General features: G+C 42.4%; 1 protein-coding gene across 1 annotated transcript; it reads right to left on the minus strand.

Moving 5' to 3' along the window:
* Positions 1-49: 49 nt before the first annotated feature.
* ELF5 (E74 like ETS transcription factor 5) lies at positions 50-23040 on the minus strand. Its single transcript, XM_005304542.4, has 7 exons — positions 22858-23040; positions 18635-18762; positions 10571-10804; positions 6107-6157; positions 4549-4617; positions 3224-3419; positions 50-2660 (listed from the first exon to the last, which is right to left on the minus strand). The coding sequence occupies exons 2-7, from the start codon at positions 18756-18758 to the stop codon at positions 2564-2566; spliced, it is 771 nt and encodes a 256-aa protein (XP_005304599.1). The 5' UTR covers positions 18759-18762; positions 22858-23040; the 3' UTR covers positions 50-2563.
* Between the last annotated feature and the right edge of the window lie 587 nt (positions 23041-23627).

The raw sequence follows: 23627 nt of genomic DNA on the forward strand, positions 1-23627 counted from the left end.
GACATGAGTTACCAAAAAAACAAACAAAAAAACCCCTAACAAAGCCACATATCGTACATATTAAATATTTCATTCATTGTTTACAAACTATAATAGTTGGAAAAGATACACAATCCAAAAATAGATATTTTACAGTAATTCACATTTTAAAAACACATTTACAGTAAAATTTCACATCTGTGCTTTTTACTCCATACTGCACTTCAGTACTTCTTATCTTGCTGATTTTTCTTTGCTGGTGCTAGTCTAATGGAAATGAGGATCATACAGTACTTCTGAATAGATTCTGCCAGTGATGACTTAACAGTGCCCGACTAGAAAATGCCTGGGCTATTTATGCCACTTGTGAAGATGTAGAAAACTCTGCTTGTATTAGCATTGGCCAGGAAGCCTGATCATAATATTTTCATTATGTGAAATATTTGTAAAATTTAGATTGACTTTAAAAATGGTCAACCTTCAGCTGCATATTTTTGGTCCTAAAATGAGGGTTTTTTTAGAATCTAGGTTTAATGCCCTGGTCATGGCCATGATACACAATGATGATATTCTATTTCTGCAAAGTTGCTCTCACTTGCCAAGTGATGGGCAGCAGCAGTAACTGGCAGCACTCAAACTTTCTGATACCACTTTGATACCTATCTGTCTTTCTGACGGGCTTCTGCCTACTCAAAACCTACATAGCATTTAACCAAATAAAAACAAAAGCTACTCTGAATAGCTGCAACTACAGGAATCCATTCACAGAGATACACAATTTCTGGATGAAGCTGGGAAACGCAGTGAGAGGAATTTCTCATGTGACCCTTCATCTTGCGTTCTGTAGCAGGGGTCAAGCCCAAGAAGCGCATCTCCAATGCCTGCTACAGTCAGCTGAAGCCATTCTGCATCCCCATTGACTTCCCAGGGTCCTGAGCACAGCACCAGCCTAAGTGTCATTGCAGCATTTAGCTTGCTGCTTACTTAACTGGCCAATCCTGACTAATAGGCCCCACCACCCAAGTCTTTATGAACAAAAAGAAACAATTGTTAAGAGTAAAATTATATTTTGAGTTTAAAAGAAATAGACTCATGTGAAGGGGAAAGTAATGATAACACACACTACTACATTCAGGTTCCACAGAGAAATGCGCAGAAGAGCGACTCATTTGAAAACAAAAGAACCTCATTTATACCCTCAAAGTGCCATCTGAGGTAGTACTAAGAGGGGATACCTGAGCCCTTGAGGTGGAAAGGGCAATATTTTTGTTAAAATATAGTACATCTATGAAGCTTTCAAAAATATCATTGAATTGTTCAGATACCACCTTCTACTCTAACAAATGTACTCATTGGTTGAAATTTGAGCAGTCAAGGGCATTTAGCTACACATTAACTTAAATGAAATGTGTGGCTCTATGCTGTAGACTGCTTTGAAGTTCTCAGCCATTCTCTGTAGAGATTGGGTGAATTCTTTATACAGTTTTCAACAAATATTCATTTGCATCTGTTCTAATGATGCTTGCTCCCTTTCAGGCTTGCTTTCCCTAACACTGGAGTTTCACTTCCTTGGAGGTTCGTAGAAAGAAAAGTTCAAACTCCTATGTGAGTGTTTGTGGAAAGTCAATTTTTAGTTCATAGATAAATAGTTGCACCAAAAGTGCTTGCAGTAAGAGTTATGCCAACCCAATCAAAGAACAGAATTAATACCATGTGATCAATCACAACTAACTAACATAACACAAATAAAAATAGTTATTCAATACTTGCAGTGAACCGTTCATAGTATGTACAGTAAAACCTGCAAAATACATTTGCAGAAGTCAAATTAGTAGTTAAGTGAGAAAATCAGATTAGTGCTTAAAACCCTGTTTTTCTTATGGATGACTGGATTGATTGGACAGATTAATTCTGTGGATATATGTGTGTGTGTGTGGGGAGGATGACTCTCAGCTGGCCAGATCTTCCACCACAAAGGGGTGTAGCAGACCTGAGAATAGGGCCCCTGGAACACACGCTGACCACAATGGTATTGTCTCTAGATGAACCAAAATACTGACTTTCTAGCCAAAGGAAGGAAAAAAAGACTGTATGTGCTGCAAAATATTTAACAACCTTCTCTCTCTCTCTCTCTCTCTCTCTCTCTCACACACACACACACACACACACACACACACACACACACACACACACACACACACACACACACACCACCAACTTCTTTTAAATGTCAGCAGGAAGCAGGAATTTCATACTGAGAGCTGATAGGCAACGACAAAAGATAGCCCTTCTTGGCACAGGAAGAGGTGTCACAGATAAAAACAATTCATCTTAACAAAACCTTGAGCTGCATCACAGGTGTTATTTTCATAAGAGCTAAGCACAAGCTAATGCTGGTCACAAAGTATATAGTGGGGAAGAGCCATAATGTGTTGCTCTGGCCAGTCTCTCAGAAACAGTTGTCAACTCCAGACTGCCGTATAGGAGAGAAGCAGGAGAAAAAGTCCTTCTCTCAAATGTCTATTGCAGTCAGACACTTCATGTTGCAGAGTGCATAATCAGTCTGAGGCATGGGACAGTTAATTCATAGTTTGTTCTCCTGCCACCCATGGGCGTTCTTTCCAAACTTGTACACTAGCCTTCTGTCTATGCGTTCCAAAATTCCAGTTTTATAATAATACCTGCAGTAACAAAACAGAAGTGGTATTTACTTTAAAGGAATTGTTCCCAAGTAGTACACGATAGGAACATAACAGAGCAGTCAATCTGATGTTTTCCATCGAACAGCAATCCTTTCTTTCTGTTAAATGGATATTTTCACACCCCCAGATCAACTTGCATTATAGAGTTTAAAGCTTTCCCAGACTTCTTGAAGGGTGAAATTTGCTCCTTTTAAAACAAACATTGCATGTGTGTTTTTGCTTCTAAGATGACCACAATTCAGAATGAACTGCTAGGATTACTGCCAAAGCAGAAAGGCAGGTAGTGTCACATTGCAAGCCATGGGCCAAATTCTCAGCTCATGTAAGTCAGAATATCTCCATTGCCTTCCATGGAGTTATACTGATTTATACCAGGTGAAAATCTGGCCCTGTAATCTTATCTGTAACCACCAAGAGCCATGATTCTGTCTCATGACCTTTGGATAATACACTAAAAAGCTATGCAATCAATATAATTGTGTGAAATAGACTCATATAACACACCATTAGTAATGTGGTGGCATTTTCACCTACTAACATACCGGAGAGCTCTGCTCAGCTTTTCATATGTCATTCTGTCATTTCGCTTTCTTTGTCCCCACATCTTTGCCAGGGCTTCTGACTTAACAACCCGAAAGATGCCTTGTTCTCTATCCTCCCAATCGAGAATGCCACAGTTTTCTTCTGGAGACAGGAGGAGGTCTCTTACAAATTCCCACAAGTGAGAACTCTGCAGGCCTTCAGCAGGAAAAGGACAGAAGATTAACTGACTTTCAGAGATGCAGTACTATAACAATAAAAATAATCACTACAGCAGGTTTGTGAGACGGTGCTCAAGATCTTTAACCACTTGTATCTGGCATCCATTTTGCTTACAAAATCAAGCGCATTGCTTATCTGTAAGTGGAATTAAATTACCTGCTGCAGGCTGACCTTGAAAAAGAACTAATTTTAGAATCTGCCTTTTACTCCTGTAAAATTTTGACTTTTTGTCCTTCAAAAAATTGGGATGAAGTTGCATCCTTGACAGGTTTAGCCTCCAGGAATCAGTACGGATTTCCACAGAATAGTAATGGAACACCCTAATAAAGGACAGCTGGATTTGGGGATTATTTTTAAAGCCCATTTTTAGATTAATTTCAAAAAGTTTGACATGAATTTAGTGCTGGTAAAAGGTTCTGGATTGACAGCTGCAATCAAATTCCCCTTTATCCAGGAATATTTACAGCATTGGCAGCAGGTGAGCAAACTTCCCCACAAAGGTAGATGTCTCTGTGGTGCTACAATTTAAGCCTGAGGCTTGCCTGAGCCCCAAATGCTCTGGAAGGGACAAGAACTTCCTAAGAAAGTGTACAAACCTGGTTACCGGGTGTGCATGCATGTGTCATGCTTAAGGAGATTCTGAGTAAGCAATGTCCCAGGAATCAGGCAACTGGTGAAGCTACAAGTACAAACCCAATATTACCAACCTCAAGCATTCAAAAATCTTCAGCCAGGCCTTCCAAAATCATGAGGTTTTTTTTAAAATAATTCATTTGGGTTTGTTTATTTGCCTTCTGGATTTTGAGCCTCTAGGTTACACTCAGTTTTCATTTTCCAGCTTTTCTCCACAACTCTGAAGGCTAGAAGCTTACTTTTTTAATAAAATGAAAGCTGAGATTCTTCTGATTCCAATAAAGCACCCATGTAATGAGACTCATGCTACAATTGTGAGAGTTGGCAACACTGCACCAACCACCACTTTATGTTTAGCTCATCTGGGGTATCGCTAAGTGATTCACCCCTTTGTGACAAGCATTTGAAACCACGGTTTTATACGTCTCGTAATCTTTCAAGCACAATTTCTGCATTTCAAATATATACCTACTTGTTCTCCCGTGGCTGTGACATTCTTGACTCTTTGAGCCCCCTGTTCTCAGGCATGCCTTATCATTGTCTGGAACAGAATTACAAAATAACGTGACATGTGAAGGAGGAGGAATTAGAGTCTGGTGATAATGTGGTCAAAAGGGCAACGTGTTCACCTAGTCAAATGTCATGCAACATTGAGTCAAACTGGGATGTGATCTGTTGTTAAATTAAAAAAAAAACCCCAGCTTTATCATAAAGATAAACCAAAGTGAATAATTAACTTGAAGTTGAACAATTTGACAGAGACAAACACCACAAAGAAAAAAAAAAGAATGAAACCATTTTACATGTCATCTACAGTATGTCTGGATTATTTGGTTTTAGGGAATTTAGGGCTGTCTTCATCAACTGCATATACATCTGTGATGTGGAACCTGGGACTTTCCTGGCTCAGAACTCAGACTACACTATAGTTGACGGTTCATATGGCCAAAGTGCTACAGCAATAGATGAATGTGAGATTTGGCAATAACACTGCAGAGACGCAAGCCATATCACCCAATTTGAGAAAGGGGGCCTGTCATGATATTGCCGTGACATAAACAGAGCTGGTCAGAAGAGGGCACTGAAGGAGGGATTTCAAAGGCTGTTAACACCACTAGTTCTGCAACTTCTACAAATCAGCAGATCTGTCCTGCCTTGCACACAGATAGCAAGTTCTTCAAGATGAGTATTGGGGCTCTCTCTGTAGCAATGGTACTAAAACAAAGAAAACCTGGAAAGTCCCTTCACTGAATGGAGTAGCAGAGAGCTACAAAATAATCAGGTGGGAAACACTTTATGATGCCTGGGGTCAGAACTTTGCATTATTGTGCAACCCACTCTTCAGTGTGTATTAGATGTCCCTTTGAAAGGCTGATCCCCAGGAGTTTCTGAGTTTGCTGCAGCCTCTTCCGAGAGTTCTTAGTCCTTTAGTTGAAGAAGAGACTCATTCTTTTAGTGCTGAAATTCTGGGATTCAGACCCTGCTGCCAGCCCAAATGGCATTTACTAGAATTACATACGAGACAATGCCACATCACCATCACCACATGATGGCAGAATAATGCACCAGTGTGCTTCCCTACCCACTTCCTGGAGTGACATTTTGGCAGCTCTGGTCATTTGTTCAGTGCATTCTGTGCTGCCTTGAAACATGTGATCCTGCGTCAGAGGGTTTTCCACACTGCCTATAGCCAGGCAGAACATGAGTCAGCCCAGTCATACCCAGGGACTCTGCAAGAGCTGAATGTGATTCTAGAACCACAGGCTATCACTGCGCTACCACCTCAGTGATAGTGCTAGGTTCTTAGGGGAAAGGGGGAAAAGGAGCCTATGTTGGGAACCTCACCAGTCTTTCCCTACCCACCACAAGAGTCTTTAATTTAAAGCATTCAAGTGGAGACAATTTTTGGAGTATTTTCTCACTTGTAAAAATCCCTTGAACTGCTGCCTCGGGAAGTGTTGCTAGTCATAGAACACGCCGCACCTTTCCTAGTGAATAGAGCTTTGCATGTACAAAACAAGATTACTTACAATCTTTGATAGTTGGCTTGGTTTCTTCGGTGTCAGTAAAAAAGGAAATGCCTATGGGGAGGAAAACATGCAATCCAGGATTCAATTCTCTAGTCACACACTGTGCAGAATGACTTGCCATTGACTCTTAAAGCACAGCTAGACCCTTTCCCCACCATATTAGAATGCAGGGATATAAACTCACACTAGAGAATATAGAAACATAAAAAGAAGAACAGGAGTACTTGTGGCACCTTAGAGACTAACAAATTTATTAGAGCATAAGCTTTCGTGGACTACAGCCCACTTCTTCGGATGCATCCGAAGAAGTGGGCTGTAGTCCACGAAAGCTTATGCTCTAATAAATTTGTTAGTCTCTAAGGTGCCACAAGTACTCCTGTTCTTCTTTTTGCGGATACAGACTAACACGGCTGTTACTCTGAAACTTATAGAAACATACACATTGCAACAAGGAAGATGAGTCTCCTGTCTATGCAAAGGCTGCTGCTAAAGACCAGCTTTCCCGCCCACTTCTCTGACCTTGTCACTCCCATCTTCAGATTCCTTCACTTGCTTCCTCTTACTTCCTGTATCAAGTTCAAGCTCTTCATCCTTGTCTTCAAGGCCCTAAACAGGTATCACCTACCTCAGCATGCTTCTCTGCTCTCATTACCTCTTAATGGCCCTGCTGTGCTCTTTTGGCTTGTGCCATGCTTCCTGTCTACCTGATCCCTTTAGATCTTTCTCCAGCTCTCACTTTTGCCATTTTCTTTATTGTCCTATACACTTGGATTAGTCCCTCTTCCTTCATCAGATCTCTCCTTAAAAGCCCATTTCTTCACTTCTCCCTCGACTACTTCAAGCAGAGATTCTCTCTTGTAGCAAACTCCGTAGCACAGTGGCATGTCTGTACAGCAGCAAGAGAGCTCACACCATTTAAGAAATGTATTACATACCAAAGACAATAGGTGCTGACTTCCCCTCTGTCCCCTGGATGCTCGACGCCCCCCTCTACCCCCAGCCCCACCCCCACTCCACACTGTCCATGAGGCCTGCCCCGCCTCTTCCCATCCCTGCCCTGCCCCCATTCCAACCCCTTCCCCAAATCCCCGCTCCAGCCCCGACTCTTCCCCGTCTCCTTCTCTGAGCGCGCCACGTTCCTGCTCCTCCCTCTCCCTCCCGGAGTATGCTAATGCTGCCAAACAGCTATTTGGCGGCAGCCAGGCAGGAAGTGCTGGGAGGTAGGCGGAGGAGTGGGGATGTGGCGCGCTCAGGGGAGGTGGAAGACGTCGGGCGGGGGTGAAGGGAGCTTGGCTGCCAGTGGATGCAGAGCACCCACTAATTTTTCCCCGTGGGTGCTCCTATGGAGCACCCATGGAATCGGCGCCTATGCCAAAGACCCCTACAGTGAAAGAAAATTCAGGTTGCAAAATCCGGCACTCAGTTTAGGAAATGCCAAAGTTAAGGTTGCCTGTATAACCTTAATTTGGCCTCTTTGTGCATATGCATTATGATACGGCCTTTAATTACATAATCATATATGATTTTCTTCTACAGGACCCCAACCTGCACAGGATGGATGGTGCACATTGAATAAGCAGCTATTTAGTATTTCTCATCATGGGCCTTATTTACTGCACACCATTCAACACCAGTGTTCCCTTTAATTTTTCCCACCCACATGCAGAATGAATTTTGTTACGTGCACCAATATGGACACATCACCTCCATATTGGTGCACATAACAAAATTCATGAGGTGGGGGTGGGGCCGAGGGGTTTGGAGTGTGGGAGGGGGCTCAGGGCTGGAGCAGAGGGTTAGAGTGTGGGGGAGTGAGGGCTCTGGCTGGGGGTGCAGGTTCTAGGGTAGGGCCAGGGCTGAGGGGGTTTGGGGTGGATGCTTCCCTGGGGCTGTGACAGGGAGAGAGGACTAACTTCAGCTCTCTCTCCCCACAGCAGCACCTGGGCTGGGTGGGAGGGGAGCCTCTCCCATGGCTCCAGCCCAGCCTGGCCCGGACCTTCTGTGGCTGTGGGAGAGGTGCCCCTCCCCCAGCCCCAAACAGCTGTGGCCTGGATTCCGCCCAGCGCTCGCTCCCCATTAGGTGACTCTCTGGCTATTGTCTGGGTGAGCCGGGGGAGCATGCTGAGCTGACGCGCAGGGCATGATGGCAAAGAGCTGCTTTCAAAGAGTGTTTGAATCATGTTGCTGCCACTGTGCCAAAGCCTTGGCAAGAGCGGAACTTGGAAACATGCATTTTGGCTGAACGAGGCGCTCCGCAGCAACTCCAGGCCAGACTGGGTTGGGACTGTGGGAGAGATGTCTCTCCCCCAGCAGTGGCAGGTCTGGGGCTGGTTTGGGTTAGGTCTGGGGATGCGGGAGAGGAATCCCTCCCTGCTGCAGCCCTGAGCACCTGCGTGGAGCTTAATAGACTGCGGTGCAGCCGCACAGCTTACAGGGAGCTTAGTTCAATACTGGCACTTAATACAGAATTGTTAATTTCCTCATGGGCTTTTCTGTGGTGCTCAATGGGATGCGTATTCCTAAATCCTTTAGGTGCTTTTGAAAGTCTCCTCCCAGGTGACTTGCCCAGCAGCACATAGGAATTCTGTGGCAGAGGCAGGGATAAAAACCAGTACTCCAGAGCAGCAGTTGACTGCCTAAAAACACAAGACCATTTTTTCCCCTGCAGTCCCGTCTCATTCACCACCCACATTCTGACTTCTGCAACCAGTATGACAGGGTTCCTATGGACAGCAGCCTCATTTACTGCACAACTCTGATTCATCCCCAGAGCATCAACTCCTAGCATGTCCCTTCATCAACTCGTCCCCAATTGTTCCTCTCCCACTCAGCCTGCCCCTATCCCCCTCATGTCTGTTGCTATCCCTGTTCTTCTCTGCTCCTCGCCCATTCCTTGTCTGCCCTATCCTCTGTCTGCTCATCATCTATCATGTTGGAGTCAAGCTGTTTTCCCTTCTCCTCTGGGAAGTGAATGTGAGGAACATGTAAAGCACAGGAGAGAGTATCTATCTGCTCTCAATTCCTGGGCCTGGAGCCACAGTGGCTCCCAGCTGTAAGGAGCAATTGCAGGGTAAGGCCTACACTGTCAGCCACCCATAGCCCTCCAGGGGCTGTTCTAGCAGCCAGGTATTGCTAGAGTGAAGGGATGCTTAGGCCATGCCCCTTTTTGCCCTGGACATACCTACTGCATCAGTTGCCAGCAGTCCTATGACAACTCTATCCCACTCAATAATTCTCCTAGACCAGGAGAACCCTGAAGTAGCCAGGTTGGCCAGTTTTAGGAAAGCCTTGAATCACTGAGAGGCACAAAGCAGCTGGAATGCATTGCAGGATTGGGTCTAACTCTATAAATAATTACCCAACAATTTATAATCCATCTGGAGATGGGAAAAATAGCATGGCACTGGAGTAGACCTGCTAAGTCTCCCTGTCCTGGGCAATGAAAAGTCAGCCATCTAAGTTATCATCCGAACTGAACCCTATGGAACCATCCTATTAATCTCCTGGAATCTAAACTAAAGGCTAGCTGTAGAAGAAATTTCACTTTCCTTCAGTTAGGCCAGACAGGCAGTAGTTTAGAAGTTTATGAGCCTAAATTCACTTAAGCAGCAATAAATCTTTTAAGAAGCAAAAATGAGGTGGAAAATAAGTAAAGAAAATTGATTGTATTTGAGAATAATGTCAAGGGTATTAATGAAAAGTTTCAGAGTAGCAGCCGTGTTAGTCTGTATCCGCAAAAAGAAGAACAGGAGGACTTGTGGCACCTTAGAGACTAACAAATTTATTAGAGCATAAGCTTTCGTGGACTACAGCCCACTTCTATATGCATCCGAAGAAGTGGGCTGTAGTCCACGAAAGCTTATGCTCTAATAAATTTGTTAGTCTCTAAGGTGCCACAAGTCCTCCTGTTCTTCTTTTTAAGGGTATTAATGAGGCTCTCATATTTGTATTACACATTATACCGATAGCATGTGCCAAACAAAACATCATGTCCACCATCAGATAAACAGTGCAACCTCTGATGTTTTGAGAGGAACATAGTAGCAGTATATTGTGCTGGTCTATGTGAAATGAGTTTGGTGGTCTCAGTCCAATTCTATCTGAGCTAAAACACCACACTTTGCATCCAGGACAGTCTCAGTGGAGAAGCCAAGGACTGAAGGGGCCATAGAGTCTGAACTATGATCTTACTCCTACAGCTGAACCTGTCACGTCAGGCTTGAGTGACATTGAGTGGGCACAGTTGGGAAGCCAGTAACCTCGTTGCCCATGCTATCCTCTATCTGTTGCATTGCTAATCTGCTGATCATTGTAGGATCTAGACACCAGAGGTGCTTCACCTCTTCTGTGAATAAACAAGGGCCTTTAGTCCCAGGGCTGTCAGTCCAGCACCTTCCACTAGCATGAAGTTCACACAAAAGTTTAAGGCTTTTTTGTTTTGCATTCAATCTCTGAAACACTAACCATGTATCTTGATGTTCTGTAAGATGAAATAAAGGTATTCGCCACAAACGCCGGCAGCATCTGTGAACTCCTCCTGGGTCATGCTGCATAGCTGCAAGCCATTAATATTAAAGTGGGAAAAGGAGATGCAGTTGGCGTCTAGCTTGTATTGGTCACAGCAAAACTGCAGCCACTCACAGACATTGTGTTTACTCCAGTATTCCGGGTGAATAGATGTCCAGCAAGAATCGCCAACTGCAAGAGATTCAGCAGAAGAGAGAAATGAAGCTGAAATACTTACATTACAAAATTGTTTCCAGTAAGCATGTTCCAGACAAGAGAAGTTCCTTTACCTTATTCTAGTAAGGCCACAAGTTTCCTCAATTATTCCTTTTAATACTGTCTGCTTATGTTTTGGTGCCTAGTGCACCTAAGGTATTATTATTAATTATTATGTAGGACATTATTGTAGGAGGGTCTCAAAAGCACATTCCTCTCAATTTGTCACACCCCAAGTGTGATACACAAGGTGAAACACAGACCCAAAGTGAGAGGCACAAAAAATATCCATGCAAGATAATTAAAATACTGTGGGATCAAATCCTTTAGCATAAATAACTCTCTTTCTCTCCTCAATTTCATGGTTATTTCCTTGTGATGTAAATAAATTGTCAACAATAAAAGTGAAGGGACACCAAATTTCTCTGGTGCATTTTGCAATAAAAATGAGCAATGTTTCTCATAATGAGAGGCTGAGTCACTTGAGAGATGTCTCAAAGCACTCTACAAGCCTTAAACAATACCCCTGGCAGGTAGGTAAATATTGTAAGTTTATTACTAAGGGAAATGCTTGTTTTCACAGCTATACCCAGCAAGTTATCATCACACCATTCATCCTGAAGTACATAGTAAGTGTTAGGGTTGTGTGAACTTTTTTTAAATTTGTTATATAAGAGACTGCCACTAGATGGTGCAATGTGCAGTTCCAGGCAAAGTTCTTTTTAGGAAAGCATCTCTGACAGATAAAGGAAAGAGAAAGAAAGATGCTAGTAGAGTGAGTAGGCAAATTTTAGTCTAAAAAATATTCCAGTCAAAAGTGTCAACATTTTTTCAAAAAATGTGAAAAAGTTTCTCAATTAGTGGGAAAAGCTTGTTGCTATTATTTTATGATAAAACCTGAAAATTATTTTTCTGTGATTTGTTTGTAGAACAGTTTTTTAAAAAACTAGCTCTGGTGCTGAAAGTAGGGCAGTGTAACACAGCCATATGCTGTAGTCATCAGACATTATTACTATATAGATCACTTATACAGGGGAAGTGGGATTTGAATACTGTTTCTTTAGATGTAAACACAGATCTCTACCACTTGAGCTAACAGAGAATATCTGGAGCTAACTGTAATAGGAGGCTTTGTACCTGCAAACCAGATACTAGAGGGAAACGTACATGGAAAAGGCCTTCATCTTGCAAGCAGTTCCCACTGGATGTCTGTGCAGGTGCAGCTGGTATGGAGCAACCGCTAGAATTATAGCCAAAGACACTATAATGCTCTTTAGCTCTGGATGCATTTTACTAAAGCCTGTGAAAAATGGAGACAAAATTCTGCCTCCCAGACTCATTATTTCTATTAACTTGCTAGACAAATTATTTTCGTTATACTTAGACAATTTTTTTTCGTTATACTGGAGTCCTTGAGGATGAGTAATGATTTGCCTCAGGAGAGATTCTGGGCCAATGACAGAAATATCAGCCTTTGAGATTGTTGCTCTATTCATTTTAGAACAGCTATGCCAATTTTCACCGTCTGAGGCTCTGTCCCTCTACTAATCAAGACTGAGCAAACACATGATAGTAAATAGCCGGGGAATGAACTACCACAGGGATGAAAATGTTATACATATCTAGGCGAGTAGTTAGATTAGATAGATACTGTTTCCTTTCATTTAATCTGAAAGCATCTTTGGTCTCATTTTAGATTTCCTAATTCCTCTTTCCAATCAATCAGCCAGGATTTATTATTTCATGTTCAGATTACATTTTTAACCCCATTCATTTAGTTTTGGGACACAGTTTGTATGAAAAATATATGCAATATACAATCAGATGGCAGTGCATGCAAACAATATGAACTGTAATTTTTTTTTGTCATCAGCCTAGCCAGGCAGTTTACTTCAGGGTGTAAATGCTGCTGTTGTTTTAGACTTAATTGCCCCAATGAAATTAATGGAATGGTTCAAAATTGTGACAATGTCTGAAACACTGATCTTGCATTCTAAATGGGTTTCTATAATATAAATAAGATCTTTTTCATGAAGTTTTAAAACTTACAGGACAAGTGTGTTCTTTCATGTATCATCCATGTACTGTAAATATCTCCATTTATTTGTGCGTATAGAATTAAAATAATGCTGAATGTATTTTTCAGTGTCACAGACCCCTGGGGATCTATCATCCCATCCAAGGGAGGCAGTCTAGAAAGGAGGAGAGGTGGGCAAAAGATGCAGACTTTGGATCTGCGTTTCGGACTCTCAAAACTTTGAGCATATTTGAATCTGAGATTTTGTTTGGTCCTTTATAAAGAAAGGTCAGTTGTGATATTCAGCTTGACACTGGATCAGATTCTATAGGCCCTGGAACTGTGTGTATAGCTGTGCCAGAGGATGATTGATTCATGATGGGAGAGAAGCAGTTGTACAGCCACCATCCCCCGTCAGGCCTTTTGCTGGAGAAGGGCAGCTTGAAAGTCAGCCGTACTTCACAGGAACGCTGGCTCTGGAGCAGGGGTCTCAAACTCAAATGACCACAAGGGCCACATGAGGACTAGTGCATTGGCCCGAGGGCCGCATCACTGACACCCTCCCTCGCTGACCCCGGCCCCGCCCCCACTCCACCCCTTCCATGAGGTCCCGCCCCTGCCCCATCTCTTCTCCCCCTCCCCTGAGCATGCTCCTCCCCCCTCCCTCCTGAAAAGTGCTAAGCATTATACAGAGCATACAGATCACTGCTGCTCCTACAACAAGTCATTTCCAAGCGGTTTTAATAAAATATATACACTCAGTAATGCACCTCACTCAAAGGACAAAACATGCACTTAGTTAGATTTACTTCTGTTAAAGCCCCCCACTGCACTGGGCTGCACCACCACTCCACCACTGCTCTGCCTCTTCCAGGGGTGTCAGGTTTGTAGAAATTTTGGTGGTGCCCAGAACCTGCCCCCCCCAAACTCCACCCCCACCTGCCTAAGGCTCTGGGAGGGAGTTTGGGTGGGGGTCTGGGGTGCAGGCTCTGGGATGGAGTTTGGGTGCTGAGTGCAGGCTCCGGGCTGGGGCAGGGGGTGGGGGTGCAGGCTCTGGGATGGAGTTTGGGGTTAGCAGAGGTGAGGCCGGGGGACACTCAGGGGAGGTGTGTGGGGGTGGCAGGCAGGGCACGGGCAGAGACCCGCCCCAAACATTGGGGAGCAGGGAGCTTAGCTGCCACATAAAATACCTCGGGGGGGGGGAGGTGAGGGGAGTTTGGCTGTGACCGGAAGTAACTGGGGGGGGGGGGGCGCACGGGGAGCTTGGCGGGCCGCAGGGAAGAGCTCCGTGGGCCGCATGCGGCCCCCGGGCCGCGTGTTTGAGACCCCTGCTCTGGAGGCTAGCCAGAAGAGGTATAGAAACAGTGTGGGGGACTGTGAGGGCTGGCTCCAGGCCTGTTGGCAGAATTGCAACAGGGTAGCCTACCTTACTCCCAAATCAGATGGAGGCACCAAGGCATGAATCCAGCCCTATATTTTTGGTGTTGTCTTGTTTGCACCTTTGGGACTCATGAACTGTTTGGATTTTTTTCTGCTTATGTAGGAGATGGGGTGAGGGTCAAGGCCACAACTTCCTTCTGATGTGTTGAAGAGTTAAATGAAGTTTGCTCCTTTGGTGTATCTATTTTTAATTCCCTTAGGGTAACATGAGATAAAAGCAACTGTTCCTCTACAGTTAAAAAGTACAGTAAGTAACTTTGAAATACTTAAGCAACTGGTCCTGAAATTTTTATTTGACTTGACTGTGATAAATATCAGCTTTGCTGGCAATATAAAGGCCATAGCATGCTCCTTTCATGGAACAGTTCTTGTCAGGATTAGCTTCTCTATTGGCTTCTAAAAAGATTGGATTCATTTTGGAAGTCAGAAAATATTCTAAGGCCCCCAAAAGTGCTGACATCTGTCACGGGCACTCAGAAGGTGCTGACATGAAGGTCTGGCATTTTCAAAAGTGCTCTTCCTTTACGCCTTACACTGAAGTTTAGCTTCCTGAGTAGCTCTCTCTTCTGTTGGGGTATGCACTGTACCAAAAGATTATGCAATTTGGAATACTCTTCTGGAAGAAAGATCAGCATAGGACAGAGCTTCTACAGGAAATGTACAAGTTTCCTTTGAGTGGGAGGGAAAGGACCAGATATGTTTTCCTTGCTGTGTAGTGAAATTCTAAGTGAAAACTATCCAGGTGAGATAAGGTGGGGAGCAAATAAATCACTCAGCAGCCAGCACAGGAACATTTCAGGTAAATCAATGTTTTGTTTCAGCTTTTGTGCCTAGAACTAGAGGGGAGCTGGAACAATTTTTATAGTGGAGGTGCTGAGAACCATTGAACCAAACTGTAAACCCTGTATATAATGGAAACCCCTTCAAGTCAAGGGGTGCTGCACCCCTCCTAGTTTCAGCATCTATGACTACAGGTCTCTAGGGGAGAGGGAAAGTTGAAAGCAGAGATAAGTGGGAGCCACAGAGTTCAAACCATGAATTGGACCTTTCCAAAGTTGTGGAGTGTTACTTGCCTCAAGGTTGGATTTAGGTTACATTAACTATCCCATGGCACTTTTTAGCCAGATTGAGTATTTTAATCCTGGTGTGCTCGTTACATTCCAACCCAGGGGGGATTAAATTCTGTGGACTTACCCCTTGCAATCTAGAAAAGTTATTTGAAATCAGAGTTTGGATTCATGTCCCACCTCTAAGGCTGCATGTACAATGGCAAAAAGCCTCACGATTTCCAAAGGAAGAAGCTCTATCCATGGTAACAAGGATCAAAGCTTTAGTGTAGATAGGACTCAAGCAGGTGCAGGGATTTTTACCAAGGACTTCTATAACCCGGCTTTGTACTCAAGGCAGTATGGGATACCTGTCCAGATTTTCCCAGAATGCACTGGTTCATGCACAGCTGTACTGACAAACCAACAAGATATACATGTTAGTGCAGGGAAAAATGCTGCTGTATTGACATGAACCATGCCAGCTGTATCCACATGTAGCAAAGCCTGGTTATATATAAGGTTTGTCTGTACAGTAGATCAATTCTATAGCCCTTTTCCATAGACCAGTTCCACACTGTAAGAGAAAGTGAGCGAAAATCTTACAAGACATAATTCTGTTTAAATACAGGTGTTTTATTCCTAGCATTGTTCTAACTGTGATGTAGACAGGAGTGAGACCAGAGCTACACTTTGCACTCAGTCATCTCAGAAATTCTGCCTGTCTCATTATAGGCAGCTCTGTCAAGTCTTCTCCACTATTTTATGTGAGGAGGAACTCACTTCACACTTGCGCATTCAAAGTCCTATAGTACTTTTTTCCAAAAAGTGTAGGTATCTTGACTCTTATCTTGGCCAGATAACAGCCTGGGGAAAACCTTATTCTGTTGGCCTAAATGCCTCTTGTGCTTCAAATCAATGAAGTATTTGTCTTCCTTTTCTATCCTATGTCTCCTTGTATAGCATTGCTAGGACTGATATAATATAAATATGTGTGAAATTTATTCCTGGGCTACTGGGGGGGAAAAAAAGTGAAAACAATGTAGTGGGTTCTATAGGAATGTTTTAAATCAGCTCATGGGAGAAGTTATTGCAGCCCTAAAGGATGCTAGAAATGTGTAGGAGCATCCAACATTGAGCAATCCTGGGGGGAAAAGGTTGAAGGGGAGATGCAGCTGCAGACAGGGTCAAATGAAGGCCACGTACATACCCAGCCCAACCCATCTTAGTATGCGATCTCAGGTAGAATCACAACACAGTGGTAATGATGTAAGCTTATGAAACATTTCAATTACTTTAAAGAAGACAGTCTAATGTCCTTGCAATATCTATGTGCAATACTGACCTTTAACTAGATGGAGTCAGAACTGCACAACTACATGTCAGAGGCAGTATACTGCTAACAGCTAATGAAGATGCTCAGAGCTGGTAAAAATTTTTCCAATGGAATGATTTTCCATTGGGAAATGCGGATTCATTGAAAATGACACATTCCTAATTTTGTTTAGAAAAAAACTGAAAGATATCTTGATAAGGTTGAAATTTATAATATAAAATTAAAAAAGTCAAAGCTGAAACAAAACATTGATTTACCTGAAATAATTCTCCCCCGCCTTGCCCCCCAAGATTTTGTTTCACAGGAAACTTAGAAATTCTTTGTTTTTGCTTTGATTCAGAATGGAAACAAATTTCAAAATCAGAGCATTTCCCACAAACAAGAACTGCATAGCACTTGAGATTCTTCTTTAGCTGAAGCATTAGGGACCTGTGCCCCTTTGGAGCAGATTCTATTTCTAATCACATGGAAAATTTTGAATGGCCAAGGTTTGCACCACAGAAACAAGCATGAAGTCTATGATGATCATAAACTTGTTATGGTTTAAGCTCTTTGAAAAGTGCTGTTCTCCAATACTTAAAATGTCTCATGAGGGGACAAGGTCTGTTCTGTAAGAACACCAACTTTGTAATTTGAAGGCATAAAAATAGTTTTATGGGAGAAAAATATTGCATGAAAACCTGAGACAGATCCAAGTTTCACCACAAGCTTGGCTCAGTCACATCAGTGAGATTATGCTGTATTTTTAGAGCCTATTGAATGATTTAGTCTGAAGGAGGAGAGGAAAAAAAAATTCCAGCCATTTAGGAACTGAATCAAACTCTTATGGAAGGAAAAGAATTTCTAATGGGAAATGCTAACTGACCCTCTATAGCAGGGATCTGGCCTGAAAGCACGGGGGATTGGGCGTGAATTCCTTAAAACTAACTATACTCCCCAGATGGGTCTTATGGCCAGGCGAAGTGTAGGATTTCCATAAGCACAGTGGGGGGAAATTGTACACTAAACATTCAGGAGTAATCAGCAACTAGTCCAGTGGGGGCATTATTGAGTTAATACTGATGTATTACTACAATCCACCGAGATCTGTGCTGGTTTTTAAAATCCCAAATCTTACACGTTAACTATGTATTTAACTGGTCATTGCTACTATGGATAATAAATTTATACAAAGCTGCAGAAAATTCAAAGAGAGGTCACTCCATCAAACTAAATTACTATTCCACAGTACGGATAACATTCATTGATAGGCAAAGGGACTTCAAAACAAGTGCTGTGTTTCAAGTGGACAGAACAAAAGATACCCAGGCATACAAGGATCTATTCCTGACTCTGCTTTTGACTCCCTCTGTAACCTAGGGGCACTACCACTGAAATGTTGTGAGTCTCAGTTTGCCTTCTTGCAAAATGAAGATGATAATGCCTAACTGAGAAACTTGATTAACTGATAGCTGAAAAGCACTGGAATTCTTTTGGGGTCACTGGGGTGAGATTCAGGAGATCTAGGTTTAATTCCTGGGTCTGCCACGGACTTGCTGGGTGACCTTGAGTAAATCACTTGATTTCTCTGACTCACTTTTCCATCTGCAAAATGGGGAGAATGCTTCCCTTTTCCACAGGGATGTTGTGATGAGGAATCCACTAAATGTTTGTGAGGGCTCCATACATTATAGTGACGTAAGCAACACAAGTCTCTTGTAGATATATGATTCTTAGCTGAAAGGTACTATAGAAGTGCAGACTATTATTGTTGCTATTCATATGCCTGTCTTGCACACAGTCAGCTTGTGTGCCTGAACAGAGCAGTAATGCTTGAATTAGAAATAAACGTGACAATAGGCTCAGCAGTGAGCTCAACATGCACAGGCCATTACCCATCAGAGCCAATTGTAACACTGTTAAATTCAGTCCAGTTTGGGGCACATATTAATTGAACACGTCTTTTCAAACTGAGCCTATGTACACACCTGTCTGATGATCAAAGGTGGGATAATAGTCCTCAGTTGTCCCAAACAATTCTGTCCAAGACATCAGGGGCTCGCAGATCATTGTGTTTGGCAGAAAGGTGCTGTGAGTGACTGAGTCCAACATCCCCCTAAAATATTAAGTTAATAGTCAAAGCATGGCAAGAAAATATCAAGGACCTAAGTTATAAGGGCACATCCATAACTGCTTTAATGTGGAATGTCATGTGTCTGTGAAAAGTACTCTTGGGTCTATGCTACATCCACTTAAAGTTCCATTGAAGTGAATGGTTGAGCTCTTGAAAATTTCAGGGGCAGCAGTGAAGGGGTTACTGAGCTCAACAAGAACATTATCGGTTTAAAAGGATCTGCAAGCAGATTTATGACTATACATGGATGCGGGTGGTATGAAGTTTTCCCATAGATTCTTGTGTGTGACAGGCGGCACATGTGTAAAAGTCAAGGGAAGAACAGACCTATAGTACAGTACACAGACATATGGTCAGGGTTAATATCATTAGTTACTGAGATCATTTTTTCATTTATCGTCCCTTGACAAACAAATTGTCAAAACATAGTCCTGGACCTGAGGCGCTTACAGTGTAAATCAGATACAAGTGCAGACATCAGACAGTCCATGGTTTATGGACAATGTGCAGTATCTGAAAATCAATCACAAACTGGTGTTCAGTTTGTTTCTCGAGCATGGTCACAGCTGGAATTCAAGCAGAAACTTGTTTAATAATAATAGAAAACTTCACTGTGTGACACTATCATCTCAAACTGGTCTACGGAATTGTTGAAAATAATACAATTCTATTGTGAAACAATAAAGGGAGAGAGAAATTAAGAGATCTAGGCAAGGGAGAAAACTACATTTTCAGATGAGATTTGAAATGAGACATAGTCTGTGAAGTAGAGGGATTCAAGGGGACCATTCCAGAGGACAAATGGGCAAACACACACACACACACACACACACACATACACACACACATACACACACACACACACACACACAGTTTTCTGTAGGTAAGGCTTGTGAGACCCCACCCCTGAGCTCCCATGTGAACTTTAATTGTAATTGATTCAGTTTTAGTGGTCTGGAAAAAAGCAACAAAATGGAATGAAAATCATTGTGGCTCAGTTCTGCTTTTCCATCTGAAAGAGACTGGGACTGTCACTGTTCCAATGTCTAGTAATAGCTCCATGGTTGTGCTGCAGTGAATATACAAGCGCAAAATAAATTGACACAGATTTGACACAATTGGCTCTTATCTCTTCAAACTTTAGTTTCTTCTGCCTTCCATAACTAACTCCAGATCTGGTCATTCCTAGCAGAAAGAAACCTGAGTAAGCTAACATGATCATATATAGTCTTAAAGGTTAACATTTAGTATAATGCAAAAAATAAAAAAATAAAATAAAGAAAATGGCAAGCGGTGTGCAGTAAGCACAGGGACCCAGATCCATGCTGTGACAGTTGTATTGCAGTATTGGCCATCTGCTCCAATTGACATAGTTTATTAGAATCAGGGTAATCTTTGTGCAGAATGGGGGTGGGAGTCAAGGCATTGATGACTGTGGTTAGATGATTGTAACGCTCTAGCATCTCATCAGCATCTAGGCCTGTAAAATAGGAGATTTGTTTACTTAGCATGTTCTGAAAACTGTTACTTCTTTCTCTAGTGGAACTGAGAGAGAGCCATAATCTTTATGTGGATGGAATGGGAGCAGACCAGGAGAGTGGGAACATTTAGGATGTCCCCAAAATTCTCTTTCATACTGAAGATCAGGTCCAATGTGTGTACATGTTCCAGAAACAACGCGGACCCAATGCACTGTTCTAATGTGAATGGAACACATGAACATTCGAACACTGTGGATCACTTGAGCTGCTATATTGCCACATTGTTTCTAGTGGACCTAGTGTGACGCTAGTGTTACATGTACAAATGTATTTTGCTAATGAACACCACAATTGAAAATAAAATATTAAACTACAGTACTAATGCAATCCAGATATTTCAGGATTTTATAGGAGAAGAGCTGGTAAACCACCACTCAATAATAAATAAAAATAATGAGACCCATAGTACTAGGAGTCAGTTATGTGCTTTCTCCACCAGTAGTAGGCTGCCATACACAGAAATAGGTGCCCTATACTACACTTGTTCAGACATAGGTTAGAAGGGCAGAGCAATGACATGTTTATTACTTCATGGATGATGCAGGATCTAACATTACACAAAATCCTTCCCTAATTCTTCTGCAGTCAAAGCAGTTAAACTCCTATATTTGCATCAGATCATGGAGGATTAATATTGCAGGGAGTTATGGCAGGTTAGGCGCAATGTGCCAATCACACAGAAGCATAGTTTAGTACCAAGATAGAGACTTCATAGAGGAATGAAGAAGAAAATAGGAAGCACGAAGTCACAAATGCCCCCAATTCTTCTTCATCATAGAACACTGATAGGACCATGTAAGCATATCCCACATTAACAGATAATCCCTGTTCAATGCCTCATAGAAGGGGAAACCCCCCCACTAACCCTGCTAATATGCACAATATGTCCTCCCCAGCACTATATTTTGTAGTCAGTTTAACCACGTGTATTACAGCAATAATTGTAATAATTAAGCTTCTAAATGGAGCAGCCATTGGCAAACATACACCAGCATGAGCAAAATAAACAAAAAATACACTAATAAGTGCATCCCATTTCAGGTAGAAGCAACTCTGATGTCTCCTATGTTAATGGAAGCACATTGATCCAACATACCGTATAAGCTGTTGGAAAATGCAGATGTCTGGGACCACCTCATGCCTGATTCCTGTACAAGAGTGAATTATTGCTTCCCACATGGGAAAATGTTTTGAGTGAAATCTGGGCACTATTGAAGTCAAAAGGAATTTTTCCATTGACTTCAACAGAGACAGTATTACACCCTTTGTCTCTGTCAACAGGCAAGAGGTGGCAGGACAACAACAACAACAACAACAAACAAACAAAAACCACCTGCAAATTTCAACGCCATTTCTAAAAGTACTTTTTATTAGAAATACATATAATCAGTGGGGGCGGAGGAAACACATCCTCTTTGTAGTGCACATAATTCTGCAGTTGATTTTTTTAAAACTATATATTTTTAGTGCTAACATTTGGAAATTTGTCACTACTTACATAAGGGAATGAATTTGCCTTGAAGGGATCTAATCATCCTTTCCGCTGGAGTAAGTTTTTGCTAGGCAAGTAAAATATTTTTATAGTTTTTATAGCCTCATTATCATTATGGTGGGTGAACAGATTTCATGCTGTGACTGAGATGTTCTTCATGAAGATTTTCCAAGGCTGAAAAGATACATTTAGGGTAACACCACCATGTTAGAAGTGAAGATGGGCCTGATCCAGAACCAAACCCATCAAATTATGGAGAAGTTCAGATCTGAACATACATCTGATCTGTAAGGCTTGGTCTGAACAGAGCTTATTTCTCCAAACTGCAAAATTCTAGATCTGAGGCAGCTTCAGCTCCAGTTTGATACTTGGCTTGCAGCTATAGTGACAAGGTTGCTACCACTAAAGGGCTTAGCAATATACCATAATAGATGACAAACCTAATTTACAAATGAGAAATTCCCATTTTAGAGAGGTACCTGATTTACACCATCAGTCTGAATACAACTGTGTATTTTACAGCTAAATATATTTATTCTCAAGGTCACTAGGAGGACTAATTTATTTTCAAATATTCTAGACGAATAGAATATTATTGATTTAGGTTATGTCAATTAATTTTGCAGCATTACCCCTGGTACTGTTTATAAACACATGCCATATCTGCTTCCGTGTACTCATAAGGAAAAAAGAGAAGGGGCAGTCACTTGTTTAAACAGGAGATCTTTTCAATGTTAGTTTTGCTCCAGCTGATGCAGGGCTGCAAGAAGCACTTAATTTCCTTTTGGTTTAATGAGACAGGTCTGGATTGGTCATTTGTTAAAACGTATTTGTTGAGGTTCAATTGCTGGGTAGGAGACAGGCATGTCTCGATCAATAATTTATTAAATTGAAATCAAATGGGTTGGTCAGAACAAGTGGTTTGAAGCCCAAACACGAATGGCATCAGGGAGGTGACTGATAAATCAGCACAGCACACACGCTGCGTTGGCAGCTGGAAATCTGTTTTACAAATATTGACATCAATAAACAAACTGAGCTTACGTGCAGATGGGTGCTTATTCCCGTCGCAATGTTTAGGTCCAAAAGGAGGTCTCAGAAGCAAGGGGAAAGAGGCGGCTTTCCTGCAGCAACGTACAGCACTGTGGAAGTAAAGCCACTTGCAGTGCTGTGATATATGGAACTCCTTACAGACAGGTTCGTTTGGTTTTTCAGGTTCTTATACACACCCCCTTTGACGACAGTGATAATACAGAGTGTGACACAGCTGAGGGAAGGGAGGAGAAACGTTCTTAAGTGCAGAACGTTTACCTTTATCCTGTATTGTTTATTCTCCTCTTAAAGTTGTTGACTTAAGTAACTGTGAGTCTTGGGCGACATTAAAAAGTCAGGTCTGCATACTTGCCTCAGCGTGGGGGACTTTCCTGCTCTGCCTTCTTTTGGAATCTTGGCACTTAAAAGGGCTATCACATTTCATTTATAAGCCTCAAAAAGTACAGAAGTTAAGTAGCATTATCCCCATTTTACAAATGAAGAAGTCGAGGAGAAGAGAGATGAAATGACTTGCCTGAAGTCATCTATCAATTCATCGACAGTGTTGTGAATAGAGCCCTGATCACCTGACTCCAAGCCATTCCCTATCCACTAATCCAGTGTTTCCCAAACTTGGGATGCCGGTTGTGTAGGGAAAGCCCCTGGCGGGCCAGGCCGGGCCGGTTTGTTTACCTGCCGCGTCTGCAGGTCCAGCCGATTGTGGCTCCCACTGGCCGCGGTTCACTGCTCCAGGCCAATGGGGGCTGCTGGAAGCGGCGTGG

Source organism: Chrysemys picta, chromosome 4 (genome assembly GCF_011386835.1).
Source record: "Chrysemys picta bellii isolate R12L10 chromosome 4, ASM1138683v2, whole genome shotgun sequence".
In the NCBI taxonomy this organism is placed as follows: Eukaryota; Metazoa; Chordata; order Testudines; family Emydidae; genus Chrysemys; species Chrysemys picta.

What these genes read in the sequence shown, in the direction of transcription:
- ELF5 (XM_005304542.4), bottom strand. Translation starts at nt 18,758, where the DNA reads ATGTTGGACTCAGTCACTCACAGCACCTTTCTGCCAAACACAATGATC. An exon ending in CACCTTTGATCATCAGACAG is followed by an intron (nt 10,805 to 18,634) that starts GTGTGTACATAG and finishes AATCTCTTGCAG; the next exon opens with TTGGCGATTCTTGCTGGACA. An exon ending in CAAGCCAACTATCAAAGATT is followed by an intron (nt 4,618 to 6,106) that starts GTAAGTAATCTT and finishes ATTCTGTTCCAG; the next exon opens with ACAATGATAAGGCATGCCTG.